The sequence below is a fragment of the Pistacia vera genome, unplaced genomic scaffold, assembly GCF_008641045.1.
Source record: "Pistacia vera cultivar Batoury unplaced genomic scaffold, PisVer_v2 Contig302, whole genome shotgun sequence".
Lineage (NCBI taxonomy): Eukaryota > Viridiplantae > Streptophyta > Magnoliopsida > Sapindales > Anacardiaceae > Pistacia > Pistacia vera.
Genome location: NW_022196116.1, coordinates 151,914 through 172,715, shown reverse-complemented (window position 1 = coordinate 172,715; position 20,802 = coordinate 151,914). Strand labels below are relative to the sequence as shown.

The window sequence follows — 20,802 nt, the reverse complement described above, 5'->3', positions numbered from 1 at the left end:
CCATAAAATATCACCTCATATATATATATATATGCGCACGTATTTCTTAGTAGACAATTTATACTAGTAAACTAGCTATATACAGTATATAACTCATGAATTATGGTTGAAATGGACAAGAAAAAGACCTAATTTTTTTATTTTTTTTAATTAAGATGTTTGGATCAATTTATGTACATCTTAATTAATATTCAGGGCCCATTGAATATTTTACAAACTTAAAAGTTTCAAGGTAACTCACGTATGAGATAAGTGACGTCAAGTTACAAACCTAAAAAATCAATAAAATACCAATCATTGACCGTTAACCAACCTCTTATAGAAACGGATAAGTTTTGCTTAGTGTGGTTTCCCTATCTTTTCCTATTCAACTTTTTGGACCAAGACAAAAGTCAACAACCAATTCACCTATTATGTCCCAACACGTAAGGGCAGGAGCAGAGTCATTTCTGCGTAATCTCTGTGTGATTTTCCAATTTCACAGGGCGTTTACGAGGATGCACTCCATTAAATTATATAAATACATTCTGGACTGTTGGAAAATGCCAGAAAATGACTTGGAAGAAGTTCCTTTGTAAGTCCCTTCCACTTTTTTTACAAACAATCGTCGAAACGGCCAAATGAAAGCAGAAATGCGATAGAATAATAAGAAACAGAAGCGCATAATTCACCATCAAACTATATAAATACACGCCCAGCTATCCCATCTTCTCTACCTTGTAGAAGATGAAAAAAAAAAAAAAATATCAGGTGTGTGTAAACTCCATAAATACACGCCCAGCTACCCCATCTTCTCTACCTTGTAGAACATGAAAGAAAGAATATCAGGTGTGTCTCGGAATATGAGGGAGCCTGTGTTTTCTGAACTCTCTCTCACAAAGGCTTCTCTGGCTTGCTATAATCATTCTTTCAACCAATCCAGAAGAAGCCGTTGGCGGGGGGAGTTCCGAAAATTCGGTCTCTTAATTTCCTTAATTTCAAGTCCGGCTAGCGTGCATAGGATGAGCACAGATCAACAGTTCTAAAAGCTGTACAAGGCGGCACCAGGTAATTAACTATGTTGATGTGGTTCAGCCACAAAATTTCTCTGCTTAGTGATTTGATTATTTTTCTGTAAGGATCCATTAATTATTTTGCATAGTTTTCATAAAATTTCTATGAACTTCTTAACCTGAAAATTGTAAACATATTTGGTGCAACACGACCGCTTTCTCACTTCTAATGTCAGCTGTTGATTTAGGAAGTTTGACCTTTATAATTGCATTATGGAGAGAAGTAATTACGGCTGGACCTAATTGCGCCCTAGCTAGCTAATCCAACCCCGAAGGTTTCAAAATTGCAAACATTTTGGCTAGAATTTATCAAGCCAATTCATGATATGAAACTTGGATCACGATCATCTCTTGATGTGGTTGCACAAAAACACACACTAGCTAGCTAATTAGAAGCAATTAATTTCGGGTATAGGCAACTCAATGTTATGCTGGAAGCATATAAATGGAGGACAAAATACATCAAAATTGCAAGAAAACACGAAATACTTAACTTTGGTTGTATAATTTTGAGAAAAATTCTTAACTTTTAATTTTATATTATACCTAATCAACATCAAGCAGACAAAGCTTGCTGAGTCGATCTGTTGATGATATACTATGCTCTCTCTGATCGTCTTCTTTTCTTTACAAGCACATGTGCTTCATTGCTCAATTTGAAAGTTCGTGTTTCTAAATCCTTGATAATTAGAGAAACGGTGTAGACAATTTTACAGTCGATCATGAAAGCTTTAGATGTCATGATCTTGTCTAAGAAAACTATATCACACAGTATTTTATCTTTTTCAATTTTATAATAAAAACAATTTAACATAAATCTTTTATTTACCTTCATTTTAATTTCTCAAACATTTTTCAAGCCACCATATTCATTTCATATACGCCATTGGTTTTCCTCTTATATTAAATGAATTTAAAATTTAATCCTTTATCTGCATAAGTTTAATTNAAAAAAAGCCCATCATTTGTATCCTGAAATTTGAAAATATAAATTTAATTTGTAATTTTTATTTACAATAATTTTTTGTTTTTTGAAAACGATTTACAAAATAATACCAAATCCACCCTTATACGCCTTTTAAAAACAATTTTTGTTCCTATCAAACAATAAGTTATGTTATTGAGTGTAAAATCATCCTATCATGTGGTTACATTATTGGTACATGTCATTAATTTTTCTTTTAAAAGATAATGTTCATTTATTAAAATAGAAATATAAGGATCTATTGAAAAATTAATAAAACACATGTCGAATAAAATAATTGTGAACTACCTCTAGGTGATTGAGTGATTCGATATGAACTTTTATGTGTATTATTTAAGAGGTCCTGAGATCGAATTTCTCCTCGATTATTAATAAAAGTAGCCATTGTAATTCTTACTCGATAGATAGTTTCAAAGTCCTGAAAGATTAGTTGAGGTATGCGTAAGTTCACTCGAACCACTTTAATCATTAAAAAAAAATAATAATAAATAAATTGGTTGTTGCTATCTCCTCCAAAACGCAATTGTTGACACATAAGGGGTGTTTGTCTGAGCTTATAAGCTGGTCAAACTAGCTTATAAGCTCTAAAATTAAACTGACAAGTTTGTTTATAACTTTTTTAAGCTTATAAGCCAAAAAAAATAAGTTTGAGGGAGGTACTTTTTTTTTTTTTTTTTTTGCTTATAAGCTAGTTTGATTAAGTATATTACCACATTATACTTGTTTAATTTTAAAATTCTACAGTATACTCTTGTTTAATGTAATACTCTTTTTAGTCATTTTATAATAAAATGTACTCATAAACCATATTTTACCAAACACGTTAACTACTTATCAGTCACTTATAAGTATTTTAACTAAACACGTAATTGTTTAAAATTTCAAATACTTATAAGCTAAAATCTAATTTTCATAAGCTTAGACAAACAAACCCTAAATGTTATTTCCCAGAGGTGGCTTTTCAGTTTCTCATGCGGTTATTATCTTCTATCAACTTATTATTGCTGGTACAAATAGTACTAGTTCCTATGCTATTGTAATTGGCCAATTAATGCTGCAAATTTTGGCGGCATTAATCAACATTTTTTCACCTAGTTAGCTTTTTTTTTTTTTTTATATAATCGGACTGTTTAGATTAATTTGTACGATCTCAACTAATTCTCTGAGACCTTAAAACCCTATTAACAATCGAGATGAATTGAACTCAAGCTCTCGAAAATTTTAGAGATATTATGCCACATTATAAAGTATTACAGGGAGGAGGATCATTACCTCCAAAGAACCTCAAAGTCAAAACTTAACTTCTACGACTCTATTTTCAAGTAGTGTTGCTAGTTTTTCAGGCCCTATAAGTTGACAACAAAGGTAACGAAGTTATAAATAACCAAGCTGGATAGCCCATTCATCTATTCCCCAATGTGCTAACAACTTGAAAACCAGCATCTGTGTCAGTCATCAGCCTCCAAATTACAAACAAATAAATATCCAAATCAAATTATTCAAGAACATATCCAAATTTTCTGCGGAAGATTAATTCATATTCATAATGCAAATGTTGTCAATTATTTAAAAAAAAAATAGTTAAAAAAAATCTATAGTAAGTTGAAATCAAACTGTCTAACCAAAGACGAACATAATTTTTTTCCCAATTTATAAGGAGATATTTAAAACTATGATTTAAATTTTAATCCAAAATACGAATATGTAATATGTATGTATATGCATTGAAATTAATGTAGAATACGAAATGACCAACCTCGCAGATGATATGGTTTGGTTGGTTCAGTGTAAAATGATGAGTGAGTGAATTGATGAAGTTGGAGTGATGGAAGAGACGTTGGTCTAGCATGAAAGATAAGAGCTAGTCAGCTAGCCCAGGATGTTTGCACAAATGTAAACCACAAAAGGGCTCTTAATCAAATTTAAAACCCTTAAGTATGAAAATTTAGGCAACTCATCCTTGGCTAGCTAGCAGGCAACATCAACAAGCTCTTCATCTACATACAAGACCTCTCTTCCTCTTCAAATTGGAGGAGTACTATGTGATATTTCTGCATTACCAAACCTCTATTTATAACCACACATCCAGATGTTATTGACTTTTGTTATGAGAATATTAGATTCCATTTGTATGCTGCAAATTAAGTTAGCTCTGTTTAGCTACCAAGTCTTGCTTTATTTTCATTTATTCTTCATTTAACATATATATGCCCATACTATTACAGAATATATTCTTGTGAATACAAGGGACCAACAATATCCATACTCATGAATTTGGTGTTTGGATGAGAAACTAAATTAAGAATAATGTTAAAATATAGCGATATTATTATCCTCTATCAACTTATTATTGCTGGTACAAATAGTACTAGTTCCTATGCTGTTGTAATTGGCCAATTAATGCTGCCAATTTTGGCAGCATTAATCAACAATTTTTTTTTTTTAATCTAACTGTCTGTATTAGTTTGTGCGCATCTCAATTAATTCTTCAAGACCCTATAACCCTATTAACAATCGAAGTGAATTGATTTTAGGATCTTGAGTAATACACCTAAGAGTCTTAATTGATCACTCGACCACTCAGTAATGGTTTGACTAGTTCAAATCACAAGGTTGATGCGGAGGTATTATTGACTATTGGAAAATATGAAGCCTCTCCCGCATAAAAGTTTCACCGACAAAGTGACAATAGTTTTTGTTAAGATTGTGAAACCAAATTCAATTCAAATTAGAGTTAGATTAGGACATGAGTTTTCCTAATTTGTGTTTAAGTATAATTGTTTTCTTTTAGGTACATAATTAGAAATAAGATTATAATTGTATTAGGAATTACAATATAATTCCCATTAGGATATGAGATTTGAGTCCTATTAGGAATAGTATCTCATGTATTATCTATATAAAGGGGTTAAGTGCTAGAGTTAGAGATCACAAAAATTGAATAGAATGCATAACCACAATTAGAGTAAGAGCCACCAATAGGGTTTAGTGAGTGAGCCAATTTGTGAAGCTTAAGAGATTCTTGTAATTTTTCTTCTTTTTCATAGTGAAATTCCGTAACGGCAAAATGGACATAGCTCTCATACGTAGAGTGAACCATTATAAATCTTATATTTATGTGTGTGGTTATTTTGTGTCTTTTGTTAGCATTATTTTTCGCTTTCAGGGATTTTGGATTTACTAATATTCAATTAAATCCCCCCAAACAGTTTTAAAAAGAAATATGAGTAAAAGTTTAGAAGATCTAATCACAATTATGGGTCAGATATTTACCTTTGACATGCACTGAGAATAAAGGGCTGGGAATATATGTTGACTATAACCCAATATTACATGTCAAACTTCAATGTGGGTATAATTGAATAATGTATTGATCAGAATCAAATTCCTGGCTGTTGTCTCAATCATGCCATTAGTCCATGGACAGTATGCGCCGTCGTGTCCACTCATCCTTAATCGTTCTTAAGAGTAAATACCTAATTCATTCCAGATCCAGACTGATTAGGTGTGTCCAAGAAACATTTATCTAGTTTCAGATTTAATATCTTCGAGACATTGGCAAGCCAAACAAAGAAAAGAAGAAGAAAAAAAATGTTTTTAGAAGTAATTTCCCAATAAAAATTAATCAATGATCCTTCATCAGGCTCATTTCGCAACTTATACTTTGAGAAGACGGGAGAGTATTTTACTGTATTTTGCACTGAATGATGTTACAACTGTTGATGGGTAGCACGCCTTGTGCATTTTACTATTTTAGTATGCGTATCTCAAAGATCATGGAGTTCTTGGCTTCCATAGCACAATGTGCATTCCAGCCTGATGTTGAGACTGTATACTCAACAGATACACAAACTTGCAATATGAATATTATATTATAAATATCTGTGAGGATATAGGAGAATCCAATTCCACAGATATAGGTAGGCAGCTAGATATAGTGGCCCCAAAATCAGCTCCAGTCTCTGTCAAAGTTGAAATTCCCGGGAAAAAAGGGGCATTCTCTCGACCCTTGTAGTAGGAAATGAGTCAGTTTGATATAATTGTTTATTCTTTGACGATTAAGGCTACAGAAATTAGCACATGTAGTTTGCCAACAGAATTAGAAAATTAACGAGTATTCTGTGGTCGATGTGGAGTAGGAAGCTGTATAATAGAATAGGCTTTTGCAATTTAGGTCGTGATGGATTCGAGTAAGATTTGCACAATAAATAGTAAAAATCGCCCTTATATAAACCATTTTGCATATTTGTATTGCCACAAATAAAATTTCAAGGTCTTGTTAAGCTAATTAGGAGAAGACGCCAATCTCCCTCAAAGGCTTCCAATGTGCATGCCATATCCTCCTGTTTGGTAGGCTTTAGCAGCATGAAATTTGGGAGCCTGCGAGGGAGACCTGAAGTCTTACTCCTCATACTACAGTGCATTCTTTGATTACTTCAGCGGCATCAATATGTATGTTTTTTTTGTTTTTTTTCCTTTCAGGTGCTTTTTGGAGAACTAAATGCAAGAGAAAAGTTCTCCCCTTACAATCAAATTTTAATTTGGATATTTCCCCTCAAATTTCGGTAGATAAGCAGAAATTAATTTAACTGTCAACATACCTACAGGTACTTCTTTAAATTTGTTTGGTTCAATATATCACTGACCCAACTGCTTATGAAGTAATTGTCATTTTGCTCTTAATATTTACAAGTTGTTAAAATATCAAATACTTCATAAGGTTGGTAAGGAATTAAGGTTCTCTAGGAGTTATGAACTTAGCACATGCGGCCATTTAGTTATGTGTTATATATAGTTTTGCCATGAATACCCCAAATTGTCTACTAACCAAAGCACCATAGCAAGTAACAGTATTAAGAGGATTAGAGTCCATTTAATTTCATGTGTGTCTATCAGAACTTTTTTTTGTATTTTGCTGATGTTTTAAAATAATAACTGATGATGAACCTACAAATTAAATCCATGTTAAGTGTAATGCATGTCAAAATCTATCCCAAGTTCCCATCTAGATGGGCTTGGAAATGTGTATTTGCTACTGAATCAGCTGGCATGTACGCCAGTTTTAGTACATTAATTAAGAACTCAGGCCGAGAGCCTATGATCGGTGATAGGTAGCTGTAGCCATCATCCCAGTGTTCTTTAAGTCTTGTTTGAAATTGAAACAGACAGGAAAAGTAACTTATATGCGCTGACTTTTAACCAGCATGCGGCAGAAGCCTAAAACTGGTAATCTAGTGAGAACAAAGTAGGAAAAAAAATACCGAAAGAGAAGGGATGGGTTTGTCATGGTATTATATTGTCCCAATGACCCACCAAAAAACATGAAAATTTCCAGTTAGCATACATAAAACCTCACGCAGAAGCATTGCCAACATTGATGTCGTCGTCAAGGAAAGTAATATCTGGTGGAGTGCGAAAAGTTGATTAAGAAGTAAAATATGCCTTCCATTGTGTATGGATTTTCTTTTTTCTTTGATAACTCTTAGAACCCGAGTTAGTTAAGGGTCATTAGCACATGTATGGGGCATATTGTGCATTTCTTGATTTGATTGGTTTCATATCAGTGAACTCTCTGTGATTTATAACAAATCAAGAACATTGAAAAGAACAAGAGAGGCATGCGATTTCTCTAGTGCACTTATTCATGTCTTTTCAATGGCAATCATCATTAATCCAATCATCTCTCGACATGTAATGGCAAGAGCTAGCAGAGTCATTGCTGAAGAATCTCTGTACTATTCCAATTTCATAGGATGTTACACGAAGGCACTACATTAAATAAATAAAATCTTGGACCCCACAAAACTGCCAGAAGATGATTGCGAAGTTTCTTTGTCAGTCCCTTTCAATGGCTTGACAACCAATAGTTGAAAGAGAATGGTCTTTGTTATGCATGTCACCAATTAAAATGAATGAAGATAACAAATACAATAATAATAAAGAAATAAAAGGGCAAAACTTTGACCTTCTTAAATCATACTCTATAAATACTTGAACAACCATTAAGAATCCCTGCCCATCTAACTCTAGTAGAAGATGAAAAAAATTTAGCCTTTCAGGGAGCTGTTGCATAGGGAATTTGGAGAGCCAATGTTTTCCGAACTCTCTCCCTCAACGGCCTCTTTGGCTTCCTATTATCATTCTTTCAATCAATCCAGAAGAAGCCGTTGTTGGAGGAGTTCCAAAAACGTTCGCTCTGCGCTTTGAAGTCGAGCGCAAAGGATTAACTATTCTAAAAGTTGGTCAGTAGCAGGTATGTTGAAGTGATTAAAGACCAAAATTTACCGGCTTAGTGGCTTATTTGATTCGATTCATGAACGATGTCTCGCTTATAATGAAGCCAATCTATATATTTTGTGATGTGGCCGTTGATTTAGGAAGTTTTAATCTTTATAATATTCTCATATATAGAGTCCGTGGTTGTATTGCAATAAGGAGTTAAAGGTTTTAACTTGCCCTAACCAGAAGTTTTGAGCCAAAATTTAGCAGTGGTGAAAATTTAAGCACAAATTTGATGATGGAGGAACTGAAACACAAAGGCAAACTTACACTCGATCGAGGTCGAGTGGTACCAAATAACAAAGTAAACAAGAAATTAGTATTTGAATTGTTGGTTCTAATTTTCCTGAAATCAAATCACACCGTATATATAGGCTTTCAGCTGAGACGTGTATATATATTTGCTAGCATTTATCGGTGTTGTATATGTGTAGATTAATTGAGAGCACGTACAACATGAAGTCGATCATTTAATTTTTCCTTTTCTTTTTCTAGGATGGATTTTGAATGTTTGATATTTTCTTGGCCCGAAAAAAGTAATTGTTGGAGTCTCACACCGACTAGGCACGCTCAAGCCTATTGGTTTATAAGAGAGGATAATCCTCCCATTCAACAAGACCTTATTGGGTGAGGAGTCAGACCCACCTCAAATTCTATCATGGTATCAAAGCCCAGGTTCAGTTGAGCTGAGTGTTTGACCAGCGGGGAGTTAGAGTTAGCAACTACCTCCATCAACAAGCATGACCCAACATATGGACTTGACTGTGAGGGGGAGTGTTGGAGTCCCACATCGACTAGGCACGCTCAAGCCTATTGGGTTATAAGAGGGGGTAATCCTCCCATTCAACAAGGCCTTATTGGGTGAGGAGTCAGGCCCACCTCAAATTCTATCATGGTATCAGAGCCCAAGTTCAATTGAGTTGAGTACTTGACCAGCGGGTGAGGAGTTAGAGCCAGCAACTACCTCCAATAACAAGCATGACTCAACATATGGGCTTGACCGTGAGGGGGAGTGTTGGAGTCCCACATCGATTAGACACGCTCAAGCCTATTAGGTTATAAGAGAGGGTAATCCTTCCATTCAATAAGGCCTTATTGAGTGAGGAGTTAGACCCACCTCAAATTCTATCGGTAATATCTTCTCATAACTAATTCATCCCGTTTAGCATGTCTACTAGCAAGCTTTGTGTTAGCCATTTAGATATTTCCTAGCTTCATGACATCGAGAATGGCCTCCTAATATATATATATATAATTCTATATAAGCATTATATTATTGAAATTTAGAATTTAATCTCCAAAGTTGTATGCATGTTGAGAGAAATTTTGAACTTTTCATTGAAAGTACCATATGAAGGGGCACTCTTGAGTGTTCAAAATGAAGCAGGAGGCAAAGCCTTGGTGAAGTCGATGGATCTATGGGTACGTAGTCTGCGCCCTCTCTGATCATCTCTGCTTTACAAGTTCAAATTCTATTATGTGTTTCATTTGCTCGATATATGAATATAGTGTTCCTCTTTCTAGGGCTTCGCTGATTGGGGATTCAAGACACTGACGTTTCTAAACCCTTTGATGTACTGTATATATACATAAGGAGTAACGATATTAAAATTGTATCCACGCCATTGCTCTTCCTCTATATCAGTTGCATTTGTTTGAATTAACGAGCTCTATTGATAATTAAATTCGGAGAGACACAAGCTCCCCTCTCCTTTGGGGAAATCTATAACATTGTTAACTCAATACTTTTATTGGAGTTGTCAATTACTTCAATAATAAAGGGTCACGCAGACGCATTAAGGGATTTATTTAAGTTAGTAATTCATTATTGGGTTTGAGCTTAAGAATAAGAATCCTTGTAATGCTGGGTGTTGACATGTGAATGACTGTACAGACCATGTTTAGAAGATTTCTTGTAATCTCCAAATATGTAGTTTAGGCAGTTACCTTCTAAGTATTGATTTACATTCATTTCCTTTATTTGGTTTCCTTACACATTACATTCACAATTGTATAAATTGTGATTTCTGTACATGAAAAGTTATATATACAAAAATTATTCTCTTTCTCTTCTCTCTTGGTCGGCATACTCAGCAACTCAGGTTGCTTCTCCTGCCTCTCTTGCACTCTTTGGTAACTTAGTTGCCTCCTCGTGCTTGCTGCCACACCAGCTTCTTACATGGTATCAGAGCAGGTTGTCCTGCCAGCCACTCTCCCTGTTATGCACCAATAATTCGTTTTTTTTCCCTGCAAAACAAATTCAAAGTTAGTGCTCCAAACCAAATGGCTACAAATCAAACAAACCCAATTAGGCCTGATCCAACAAACAACCAAGCGAACCCACACACACAAATGGACCCAAATAGAGAGCCCAACCCAAATCCCGACTCGAACACTTTTCTTTTCGGGTTTTCGGGTCAAACTGGCCCGAACCCGTTTCCCTAACAATTCCAGATTTTCCAGCCTCCATCTCACCGGCTGGAGCCCGGTGACCCCCTGTATTCCTCCCTATCAGATGGACCAAAACTTGTTCTAGTTAAACACGTTCTCATTGGCACAGACAACTATGCGACCTCGGCTCGCGATTTCCGACGGGCGTTAATCGCAAAAGATAAAGGCGGATTTATCAATGGCACCGTCACACCACCAAAAGATCCACATCAACACAAATTTTGGACACGATGCAACATGTAAGTTCGCTCGTGGATCGGCAACTCCCTGACCCAGGAGATTGCCACCGGTTTACCTCCAACAGAAATCGCCGAGGAACTCTGGCGATTCATCAAAGAAATATACGGCCAGTTGGATCTGGCCAAACTCTTCACTTTATGGCGAAATCTTGCTGATGTTAAGCAACAAAATCAGACCGTTACAGCCTACTACAATCGCCTTTCAGCCCTGTGGAACGAGCTCGATGCTGTCACTGATCCTCTCTGTGGACCACTGGAAACCTTGCAACAATACCAATAAATCAAAGAACAGGATCGTTTAATCCATTTTCTCCTTGGATTAAACGAAATTTTTTTAGCTTTTCGCACCCAGATGTTGGCCGCAACCTCACCGCCTTCCCTTCGTCGGGCTTACCAGTTGCTGTCCAGGACGAAAGCCAACGCCTTGCCTCCATGGAATCACCACAGTTGGGTGATTCCATGGCCTTCGCTGCAGACATAGACAAGAAAGGTGATGGAGTGTTGCGGCTAGGGTTTGCAAATGAGAAAGAAAAGCCTATTTTATACAAAACCGTGAACGGCCACGATTCAATCCAGCCATCTGACGACCCACAAGCAGTCAACCAGGTCAACAGTCAACCCAGTCAAACCCTTAGCAATTCATCTAATGGCCCATATTTTTTCAATTCTCAATATGGCTCCAATGGTTCCGGATCATCCCGATCGAGTAAAAAAATGTATTGTGACTATTGCAAAAGACGGAATCACAATTGGGACAAATGTTGGAAATTACATGGTTACCCTAAGAATAGAACGGGCCCTCCGACCTCCAATAATGTGACTGTCACTACCACCTCTGGATCTGAGACCCTATCATCCTTGCTCAAAACTGAACAAATCACTCAACTCATCCAGATGTTGAATCAACTGTCACTAAGCAACGCTTCCGCAAGTTATGCAGGTACATCTTTTTGTTTCAGTAATTCAATTTGCTGTGATTTATGGATTATTGACTCAGGTGCTAGTGATCATATAATTTGTGATCCTAAATATTTCCAATCACAAACACACACTGTTACACAATTATCTGTTCGAATGCCACATGGCAATATTGCCAATGCCACCCGCACAGGGATAGTCCAACTTAATGACAACATCGCTCTCTGAAATGTCCTTTTGGTTCCTGCTTTTAATTTTAATCTCATCTCTATATCCAAAGTTTGCACTGACAATAATTGCACATTGCAATTCCTTCTGGATATGTGTACCTTTCAGGACCCTTTGACTGGCAAACAGATGGGCTTGGGTAAAGCCCACCAGAGACTCTACTACTGGGAGCCATTTTCTTTTCTTAGTACTAAATATTATTGTAATGCCAATTTTAATAATAAATCTCTGATTTTACATCAAAGACTAGGTTACAGTGCATTTATACCTCACTCTCATTGTCCAATTTGTCTCATTGCTAAACAGCCACGGACGAGTTTTCCCATTAGCACATCCTCCACTGACCACCTTTTTGCCCTAATCCATCTTGATATCTAGGGCCCATACTTTGTCCCTAATCATGATAGATCCAAGTATTTTCTTACTGTCGTAGATGATTTTTCTCGCAGAACCTGGATATTCTTAATGCAATCCAAAGCTCAAACCTTTTCCCATATTCTCAACTTTCTATCCATGGTCCAAACACAATTCCAAACACGGGTTCAACGAGTTAGGACTGACAATGCCTTAGAATTTTTTAACCAACAATGCTCTTCCTTGTTCCTCTCCCACGGGATTCTCCACGAGAGTTCTTGCTTTTATACTCCTCAACAAAATGGGATTGTTGAACGAAAACACCGTCACCTCTTAGAAGTAGCACGAGCCCTCAAACATCAAGCCAATATCCCTGCCAAATTTTGGGGCGCATGTGTCATTACTGCTACCTATCTCATTAATCGCATGCCTTCACAGGTTATCGAAGGTAAAACTCCTTTTGAATTACCGTTTGGAAAGATACCTGATAACTCTCACTTACTTGTTTTTGGTTGTTTATGTTATTCCACAATCGTGGGTTCCTGTGACAAGTTTGCTCCTCGTGCCAAGAAATGTGTTTTCATGGGCTATCCTATGCTTCAAAAAGGATATCGCCTTTATGATCCTCAACTTAACAGATTCTTTGTTAGCAGAGATATTGTCTTTCATGAGAGTGTTTTTCCCTTCTCGGCAATTGACACTAAATCCGCTCCATCGGCTTCTGCCTTACTGGATTATCAGCCAGAATCTCCCATCACTGTCATTCCCATTCCATCTACTCAGCTATAGTCTAATCATACTACTGCTTTGGATCCCGACTCTACAGTTACTGATCCAGCTCCAACCTCTCCCCTCACCACAGATCATTCCCAGGATACTCCCTCATCTATAGATATAGACCTTCCTAATCCTTCACCAGCTACTGTTCCTTTACGCCGGTCTTCCAAAACTACCCGGCCACCTGTCTGGATAGCTGACTACATTTGCTCCACTGTGAATGGTACCGCCTATCCCATATCCAATTATGTCAGTTTTGATCGCTTATCTCCTGGACACAAATTTTGTATGAGCAATATTTCTGCTGATCGAGAACCAGCCACCTTTTCTGATGCCGTCCAGCATGCTTGTTGGCGTCAGGCCATGGAGACAGAATTAAATGCGCTAGTTAGTAACCACACATGGGACCTTGTTTCCCGACCCCCACATAGGAAACCAATTGGTTGTAAGTGGGTCTACAAGATAAAATATTGTGCTGATGGTTCTATCGAAAGGTACAAAGCTCGTCTGGTTGCCAAAGGCTTCACTTAACGGGAAGGTTTTGACTATCAGAAAATATTCTCCCCGGTAGCCAAACATGTCACTGTCCATACATTCCTTTCTGTCGCTTCTCACAATGATTGGCCACTTCATCAGATGGACGTCCATAATGCCTTCCTTCATGGGGATCTCGATGAGGAGATTTATATGGATATTCCTCCCGGTCTTCGCAATCAGGGGGAGAATCTTGTATGTCGATTATAGAAATCTTTATATGGGCTAAAACAAGCATCATGGCAGTGGAATGCAAAATTCACAGAAGCTCTCACAGCCATTGGATTCAGTCAATCCAAACATGATTATGCCTTATTTTCCAGACAACAGGGTGAGTCTTTCATCAGTCTCATAGTTTATGTGGAAATGAGGAGAAAGCAATCATAGAATTTAAAGAGTATCTTCACAGTACATTCCACATTAAAGATTTAGGGACACCAAAATATTTTTTGGGTATTGAGATTGCTTGTTCCTTAGAAGGAATATCTCTCAGCCAACAGAAATATGAACTTGAACTCATTGCATACTCAGGACTAACTGCATGCAAACCAAGCGTCATTCCCGTTGAAGAAAATGTTAAGCTCACCATACAAGAATATGATGAGAAAAGCAAAAACCCTAAGATTGATCCGTTATTAGAAGATAGTTCCAACTATCAATGGCTTGTCGGAAGGCTCATTTATATTACCATGACTCGACCAGATATCAGCTATGCAGTACAAATCCTCAGCCAATTCATGCATGCCCCGAAGCAATCCCACATGGATGCAGCAGTGAAGGTACTAAAATATTTAAAGGGATGTCCAGGGCTGGGACTTCTTTTGCCAAGGAAAGGAGACCTCAACATCACTGCATACTACGACTCAGATTGGGGTTCATGTCCAATGACAAGAAGACCCCTCACTGGTTTCTGTGTTAAACTTGGAGAATCCCTCATTTCATGGAAAACAAAGAAGCAATCCACTGTATCACTTTCATCAGCAGAAGCAGAATACAGAGCTATGGCCAAAACCACATGTGAAATCACATGGATTCTTGGATTATTACGGGACTTGAATCTTCAAGTGAAAACACCAATCAAGCTTTACTGTGACAACAAAGTAGCAAATGATATTGCAGCCAATCCAGTCTTCCATGAAAGGACCAAGCACATAGAAATTGATTGTCACTTTATCAGAGACAAGATACAGGAGGGTATGATTAAAACAAAGCACATCTGAACCTCAGATCAGCCAACCGACATATTCACAAAACCATTGTGTCAAAGACAACATTCACATTTATTGAGCAAGCTCGGAGTTTATGACATTTATAAACCACGAGCTTGAGGGGGAGTGTTGACATGTGAATCACTGTACAGACAATGTTTAGAAGATTTCTTGTAATCTCCAAATATGTAGTTTAGGCAATTACCTTCTAAGTATTGATTTACATTCATTTCCTTTATTTGGTTTCCTTACACATTACATTCACAATTGTATAAATTGTGACTTCTGTACATGAAAAGTAATATATACAAACATTATTCTCTTTCTCTTCTCTCTTGCTCGGCATACTCAGCAACTTAGGTTGCTTCTCTTGCCTCTCTTGCACTCTTTGGTAACTTAGTTGCCTCTCTTGCACTCTTTGGTAACTTAGTTGCCTCCTCGTGCTTGCTGCCACACTAGCTTCTTACACTAGGTTTTAGTTTTTTAAACTTAGTATATAATCTTATGATGAGTGATAACAAACAATAGAGTAATTAATTACTTTTATTGTAAACGAGAAATGTGAGAAAATATTACAATAATATTGACTAAGGGGGTGTTTGTCTGAGCTTATGAAAATTAGCTTATAAGCAACAAGTGCTTATAAGCTAATTTTCGCTTATAAGCATTTGAAATTTTAAGTAATTACATGTTTGGTTAAAATACTTATAAGTGACTGATAAGTAATTGACGTGTTTGGTAAAATGTGGCTTATAAATATATTTTATTATAAAATGACTAAAAAAGGTACTACATTAAACAAGGGTATACTAAGGAATTTTAAAATTAAACAAGGATAATGTGGTAATATACTTGGTCAAACTAGCTTATAAGCAGAGTACTTAGGGGGTGTTTGTCTAAGCTTATAAGTTGGTCAAACTTGCTTATAAGCTCTAAAATTAAACTGACATGTTTGTTTATAATTTTTTTGAGCTTATAAGCTAAAAAAAATAAGTTGGGGGGGAGGTACTTTCTTTTTTTTGGCTTATAAGCAGAGTTTGACCAAGTATGGGGGTGTTTGTCTAAGCTTATAAGCTGGTCAAACTAGCTTATAAGCTCTAAAATTAAGCTGACCTGTTTGTTTATAACTTTTTTAAGCTTATAAGTTGAGCTTATAAGCCAAAAAAAAAAAAAAGTTAGGGGGGAGGTACTTTTTTTTTTTTGCTTATAAGCACTCTGCTTATAAGCGAGTTTGACCAAGTATATTACCACATTATCCTTGTTTATTTTTAAAATTCCTTAGTATACCATTGTTTAATGTAGTACATTTTTTAGTCATTTTATAGTAAAATATACTTAGAAGCTACATTTTATCAAACACATCAACTACTTATCAGTCACTTATAAGTATTTTAACCAAACACGTAATTGCTTAAAATTTCAAATGCTTATAAGCTAAAATTAGCTTATAAGCACTTGTTGCTTATAAGCTAATTTTCATAAGCTCAGACAAACACCCCCTATATTACCACATTATCCTTGTTTAATTTTAAAATTCCCTAGTATGCCCTTGTTTAATGTAGTACCCTTTTTAGTCATTTTATAATAAAATATACTTATAAGCCACATTTTACCAAACACATCAACTACTTATCAGTCATTTATAAGTACTTTAACCAAACACGTAATTGCTTAAAATTTCAAATGCTTATAAGCTAAAATTAGCTTATAAGTACTTGTTGCTTATAAGCTAATTTTCATAAGCTCAGACAAACACCCCCTTAGTTAGACATAGCTTGTTAATTGGGTGAGCCAAGATAAAATCGCACATGTTTTTTCTTTCTCTTTATTAGTTTTGGTTTGTGTATTTACTGTTATTTTGGTTTTCCCATCTCTCTATTCGTCCAATTTTGGGATGCCAATTTTCATGTGTTGTGATGCGATGAAAACGTAAAATTGGCTCCTTTAATAGCTGATGGTGATAGAATAAATTAACCTACATTGATTATGAACTGATACAAGTAGCCTAACTTCAACAAAATCATCCCTAGACACAGCAGTGAGAAATACATTAGTCAATCAACTTATTAATATATGTAATGACTAATCTAAAGCATAATTAATTAGATCCCGATACAAAGGGAAAGCAATTAATGCTCCATACATGTATAATCTAATCTAAAAGGATGTCACATGCAATCATTATTTTATCTGGGAGTTTAATCCAAAATAATATCTCATTTATTAATTCTTTTTATACAAGTTGATATTCTACATATTATAGATGAATGAAAATTAAAAGATTAATTAATTATCTATACATAAAATGAAGGACTCAGATTGGGCTAATGGGCCTTTAATATTCGAACTAAGAGGGCCCCGAACGCCTAGACCGAGTCCTACACGTTAACAATTGACCCAAAGTCTTTCAGTTGCAAACCACCAGCACCAAAAGTTCGCTTACGTGTCACAAATTGATTGGTAACTATTACGTGGCATCTGTTTTCATTGGACGAAACTTGTCGATGCCAATGCTGCAACGGACTATAAAAACAGGTAACAAACTCAAAAACACTTGAGATTGAGATTTAGATCGACACAGGAGAGAGATGGCGGTCTCTCTACGGTTCGCTCTTCTACTGTTCGTGGCTTTTGTTTCCTTTCAGTTGATTTCCGCTTCTGATGATGCCAAGGTAACTCATAACTCATTTGTATTTATGTTTTAGGGTTTTCTTAATTATATATTTATGAATATATGGATTCTAATGATGCCACTCTGCAGATCTTGTACGAGTCCTTTGACGAGTCATTTGATGGGCGTTGGATCGTATCTGACAAAGCAGACTACCAAGGTGAGCTGTTTTAGTATTGGATCTGAAATGATAATGTTAATTATTATTATTATTTTATTTTTTATTTTTTTTATAGTTATTAGTTTACCTGTTAATTTTAAATAGACGTTGATTTCGGTTTAAAGTTAGATGGGCATGAATTGATTTTATAACGTTTTATTTTTGAAGTGTAATATTATAATTTATGGATAAAAGTTGAGAGCTTTCAGGCCGATTTACTTCATTTTAGATGCGGTGTTTGATGAGTTTTGAGTAAATGAGGATTTTTTTTAAATTATTATTATTGTGATTTTGTACTGTTCAATCGTTTTTTCTTCCTTTGTTTGGAGTTTTCAATCGTTTTTTCTTCCTTTGTTTGGAGTTGGATAAGTTATGGCCTCATGGATTTGTCTCCCCCAGTGAGTAGGGAAAGTTAACATCATAGATAAATCATACACTGCCACGGGATAGTTTGAGTGTGTTTGGTTGTCTGGTTAATGGCTCATGGAAAGATGAGCAACATGGAGGCTTCTCTTTAATAGAAATTTAATTGATAGGAAATTTTCAAACATTAAGAATAAATGTTAATCGATTAGAAGGTCTGTTGTCGTACTTAAGTTTTGTGAGTTGCATGTCGTTTCATTGAGTTTATAGTGTCATGGAATAAGGTCTACATATAACTTTGTTTCTTCCGCTAAAAGTGTTTGCTCCCTTAGTATTTTAACCCAAAATTAGTATGGCCCAAATCTTAAACAATAATCTTTCTTACATGATTTTTTTTTGTTTTTTGGGTATATTTCGTTGGGTTTGGGAAGTAGGTGGTTTTACCAAGATACATGTTAATCAAGATGCGTTCTATTTATTTATATATTGTTTTTTTCATTTTAGGTGTATGGAAACACTCAAAGAGTGAAGGTCATGATGACTATGGCCTTCTTGTGAGTGAACCAGCAAGGAAGTATGCAATTGTGAAGGAGCTTGATGAGCCCTTGTCTCTTAAGGATGGAACTGTTGTCCTTCAGTATGAGGTTCGCCTCCAGAATGGGCTTGAATGTGGTGGTGCATATCTGAAATACCTGCGGCCCCAGGAGGCTGGTTGGAAACCTAAAGAGTTTGACAATGACTCTCCTTATGCTATTATGTTTGGACCAGATAAATGTGGGGCCACTAACAAGGTTCACTTTATCTTGAAGCATAAGAATCCCAAGAGTGGACAGTACATTGAACACCACCTCAAGTTCCCACCATCTGTCCCATCTGACAAACTTACTCATGTGTACACCGCCATCTTGAAACCAGATAATGAGTTGCAAATTTTGATTGATGGAGAGGAGAAGAAGAAAGCAAATTTCCTATCATCTGAAGATTTTGAACCCCCACTCATTCCTGAGAAGACAATTCCTGATCCAGATGACAAGAAGCCTGAGGATTGGGATGAGAGAGCGAAAATTCCAGATCCTGATGCTGTTAAACCAGATGATTGGGATGAGAATGCACCCATGGAAATCGAAGACGAGGATGCTTCGAAACCTGAAGGATGGTTAGATGATGAGCCAGAGGAGATTGATGATCCAGAGGCGGCAAAACCAGAAGATTGGGATGATGAGGAGGATGGTGAATGGGAGGCCCCGAAGATTGATAACCCAAAGTGTGAGACAGCCCCTGGATGTGGTGTATGGAAGAGGCCAATGAAGAAGAATCCTGCTTATAAGGGTAAATGGCATGCCCCACTTATTGACAACCCTAATTACAAGGGTATTTGGAAGCCTCAAGAGATTCCAAACCCTGACTACTTTGAGCTCGATAAACCTGACTTTGAGCCTATTGCTGCTATTGGCATTGAGATTTGGACCATGCAAGATGGTATTTTATTTGACAATGTTCTCATAGCAAAGGATGAGAAGGTTGCAGAGTCTTACCTGGAGAGCACATGGAAGCCAAAGTATGATGCTGAGAAAGAGAAACAGAAGGCTGAGGAAGCTGCTGCTGGTTCAGATGGTCTTGCAGGCTTCCAGGTAATGGATTAGGAAACTACCTTCTCTTTTTCTCTTTTTGGATAAGAGTTTAGGGATCCCCATTGGCATGATTCTTATTTGTTCTTATTTTGGTTTTTATGCAGAAGAAGGTATTTGATCTGCTGTACAAGATTGCAGACATTCCTTTCTTGGATGCATACAAACATCAGATTCTTGTAAGTTGACAGACAATGTGTTTATCATTGTGCCATCTCATTGATGGTGTGTAAGATTGTGACATGATATTCTGACTGTTTTTTGGCAGGATGTCATTGAGAAGGGAGAGAAACAACCAAACCTCACAATTGGTATTCTTGTATCGGTTGTGGTGGTTATCTTCTCAGTTCTTTTGAAGATTATTTTTGGTGGGAAGAAGGTAAGTTTAGGAAACCCCATTTGATGTGTGAGCTCTACTAGTCATGTTTAATTATACTAATTAACTCGGGTGATTGTTGTTTTACGCAGGCAAGAGTGGAGCCTAAACCCAATCCCACAGGAGCTGCTGAGAGTTCCAGCAAAGAAGAAAGCAGCAGTGGTGAAAAGGAAGAAGAGACTGAGAAGGAAGAAACTGGTGCTCCTGTTCGCAAGAGGAATACCCGTCGTGAAAATTAAAAGAGAGATGGAAAAGAGGGTGCGGGTGTTTACTAGATTCACTTTTGGTTTTGGTAGTTTATCAGGTCATAATTATTTTATTAGCTGGGTAATTTGTTTTTCGTAATATTTTTTTAGCTCTATTTCGAAAACACTGAAATGTATGAAGATTGAAGAGTGTAAATTGGATGGTCTATCCTGAGATGGTTGATTTTGTGCCTCTTTATGGAAAAATCAATTTGGCCGACTTGAGGATTTGATGTTATTGCAGTTTGAAAGATATCAAAGTCTTTTGATTGCAATCATGCATTTCATTTCGATACAATTGAAATGCTAGTGTTATTTGGCTAACTTTTTTAAA

At 36.3% G+C, this 20,802-nt stretch overlaps 2 protein-coding genes across 2 annotated transcripts; both read left to right on the top strand.

Annotated features, from left to right (window-relative positions):
* The first annotated feature begins 13,919 nt into the window (after positions 1–13,919).
* LOC116135691 (uncharacterized mitochondrial protein AtMg00810-like) lies at positions 13,920–15,037 on the top strand. The gene is made up of 2 exons (XM_031421407.1): positions 13,920–14,012; positions 14,165–15,037. The coding sequence occupies exons 1-2, from the start codon at positions 13,920–13,922 to the stop codon at positions 15,035–15,037; spliced, it is 966 nt and encodes a 321-aa protein (XP_031277267.1).
* A 2,522-nt stretch (positions 15,038–17,559) lies between these two features.
* On the top strand, positions 17,560–20,802 carry LOC116135688 (calnexin homolog). The gene is made up of 6 exons (XM_031421403.1): positions 17,560–17,697; positions 17,787–17,856; positions 18,724–19,850; positions 19,955–20,026; positions 20,116–20,226; positions 20,316–20,802. Exons 1-6 carry the CDS (start codon positions 17,614–17,616, stop codon positions 20,460–20,462), a joined length of 1,611 nt encoding a protein of 536 aa, XP_031277263.1. The 5' UTR covers positions 17,560–17,613; the 3' UTR covers positions 20,463–20,802.

What these genes read in the sequence shown, in the direction of transcription:
- LOC116135691 (XM_031421407.1), top strand. Translation starts at nt 13,920, where the DNA reads ATGGACGTCCATAATGCCTTCCTTCATGGGGATCTCGATGAGGAGATT. An exon ending in GCAATCAGGGGGAGAATCTT is followed by an intron (nt 14,013 to 14,164) that starts GTATGTCGATTA and finishes GTCTTTCATCAG; the next exon opens with TCTCATAGTTTATGTGGAAA.
- LOC116135688 (XM_031421403.1), top strand. Translation starts at nt 17,614, where the DNA reads ATGGCGGTCTCTCTACGGTTCGCTCTTCTACTGTTCGTGGCTTTTGTT. An exon ending in CCGCTTCTGATGATGCCAAG is followed by an intron (nt 17,698 to 17,786) that starts GTAACTCATAAC and finishes GCCACTCTGCAG; the next exon opens with ATCTTGTACGAGTCCTTTGA. An exon ending in CATACAAACATCAGATTCTT is followed by an intron (nt 20,027 to 20,115) that starts GTAAGTTGACAG and finishes GTTTTTTGGCAG; the next exon opens with GATGTCATTGAGAAGGGAGA.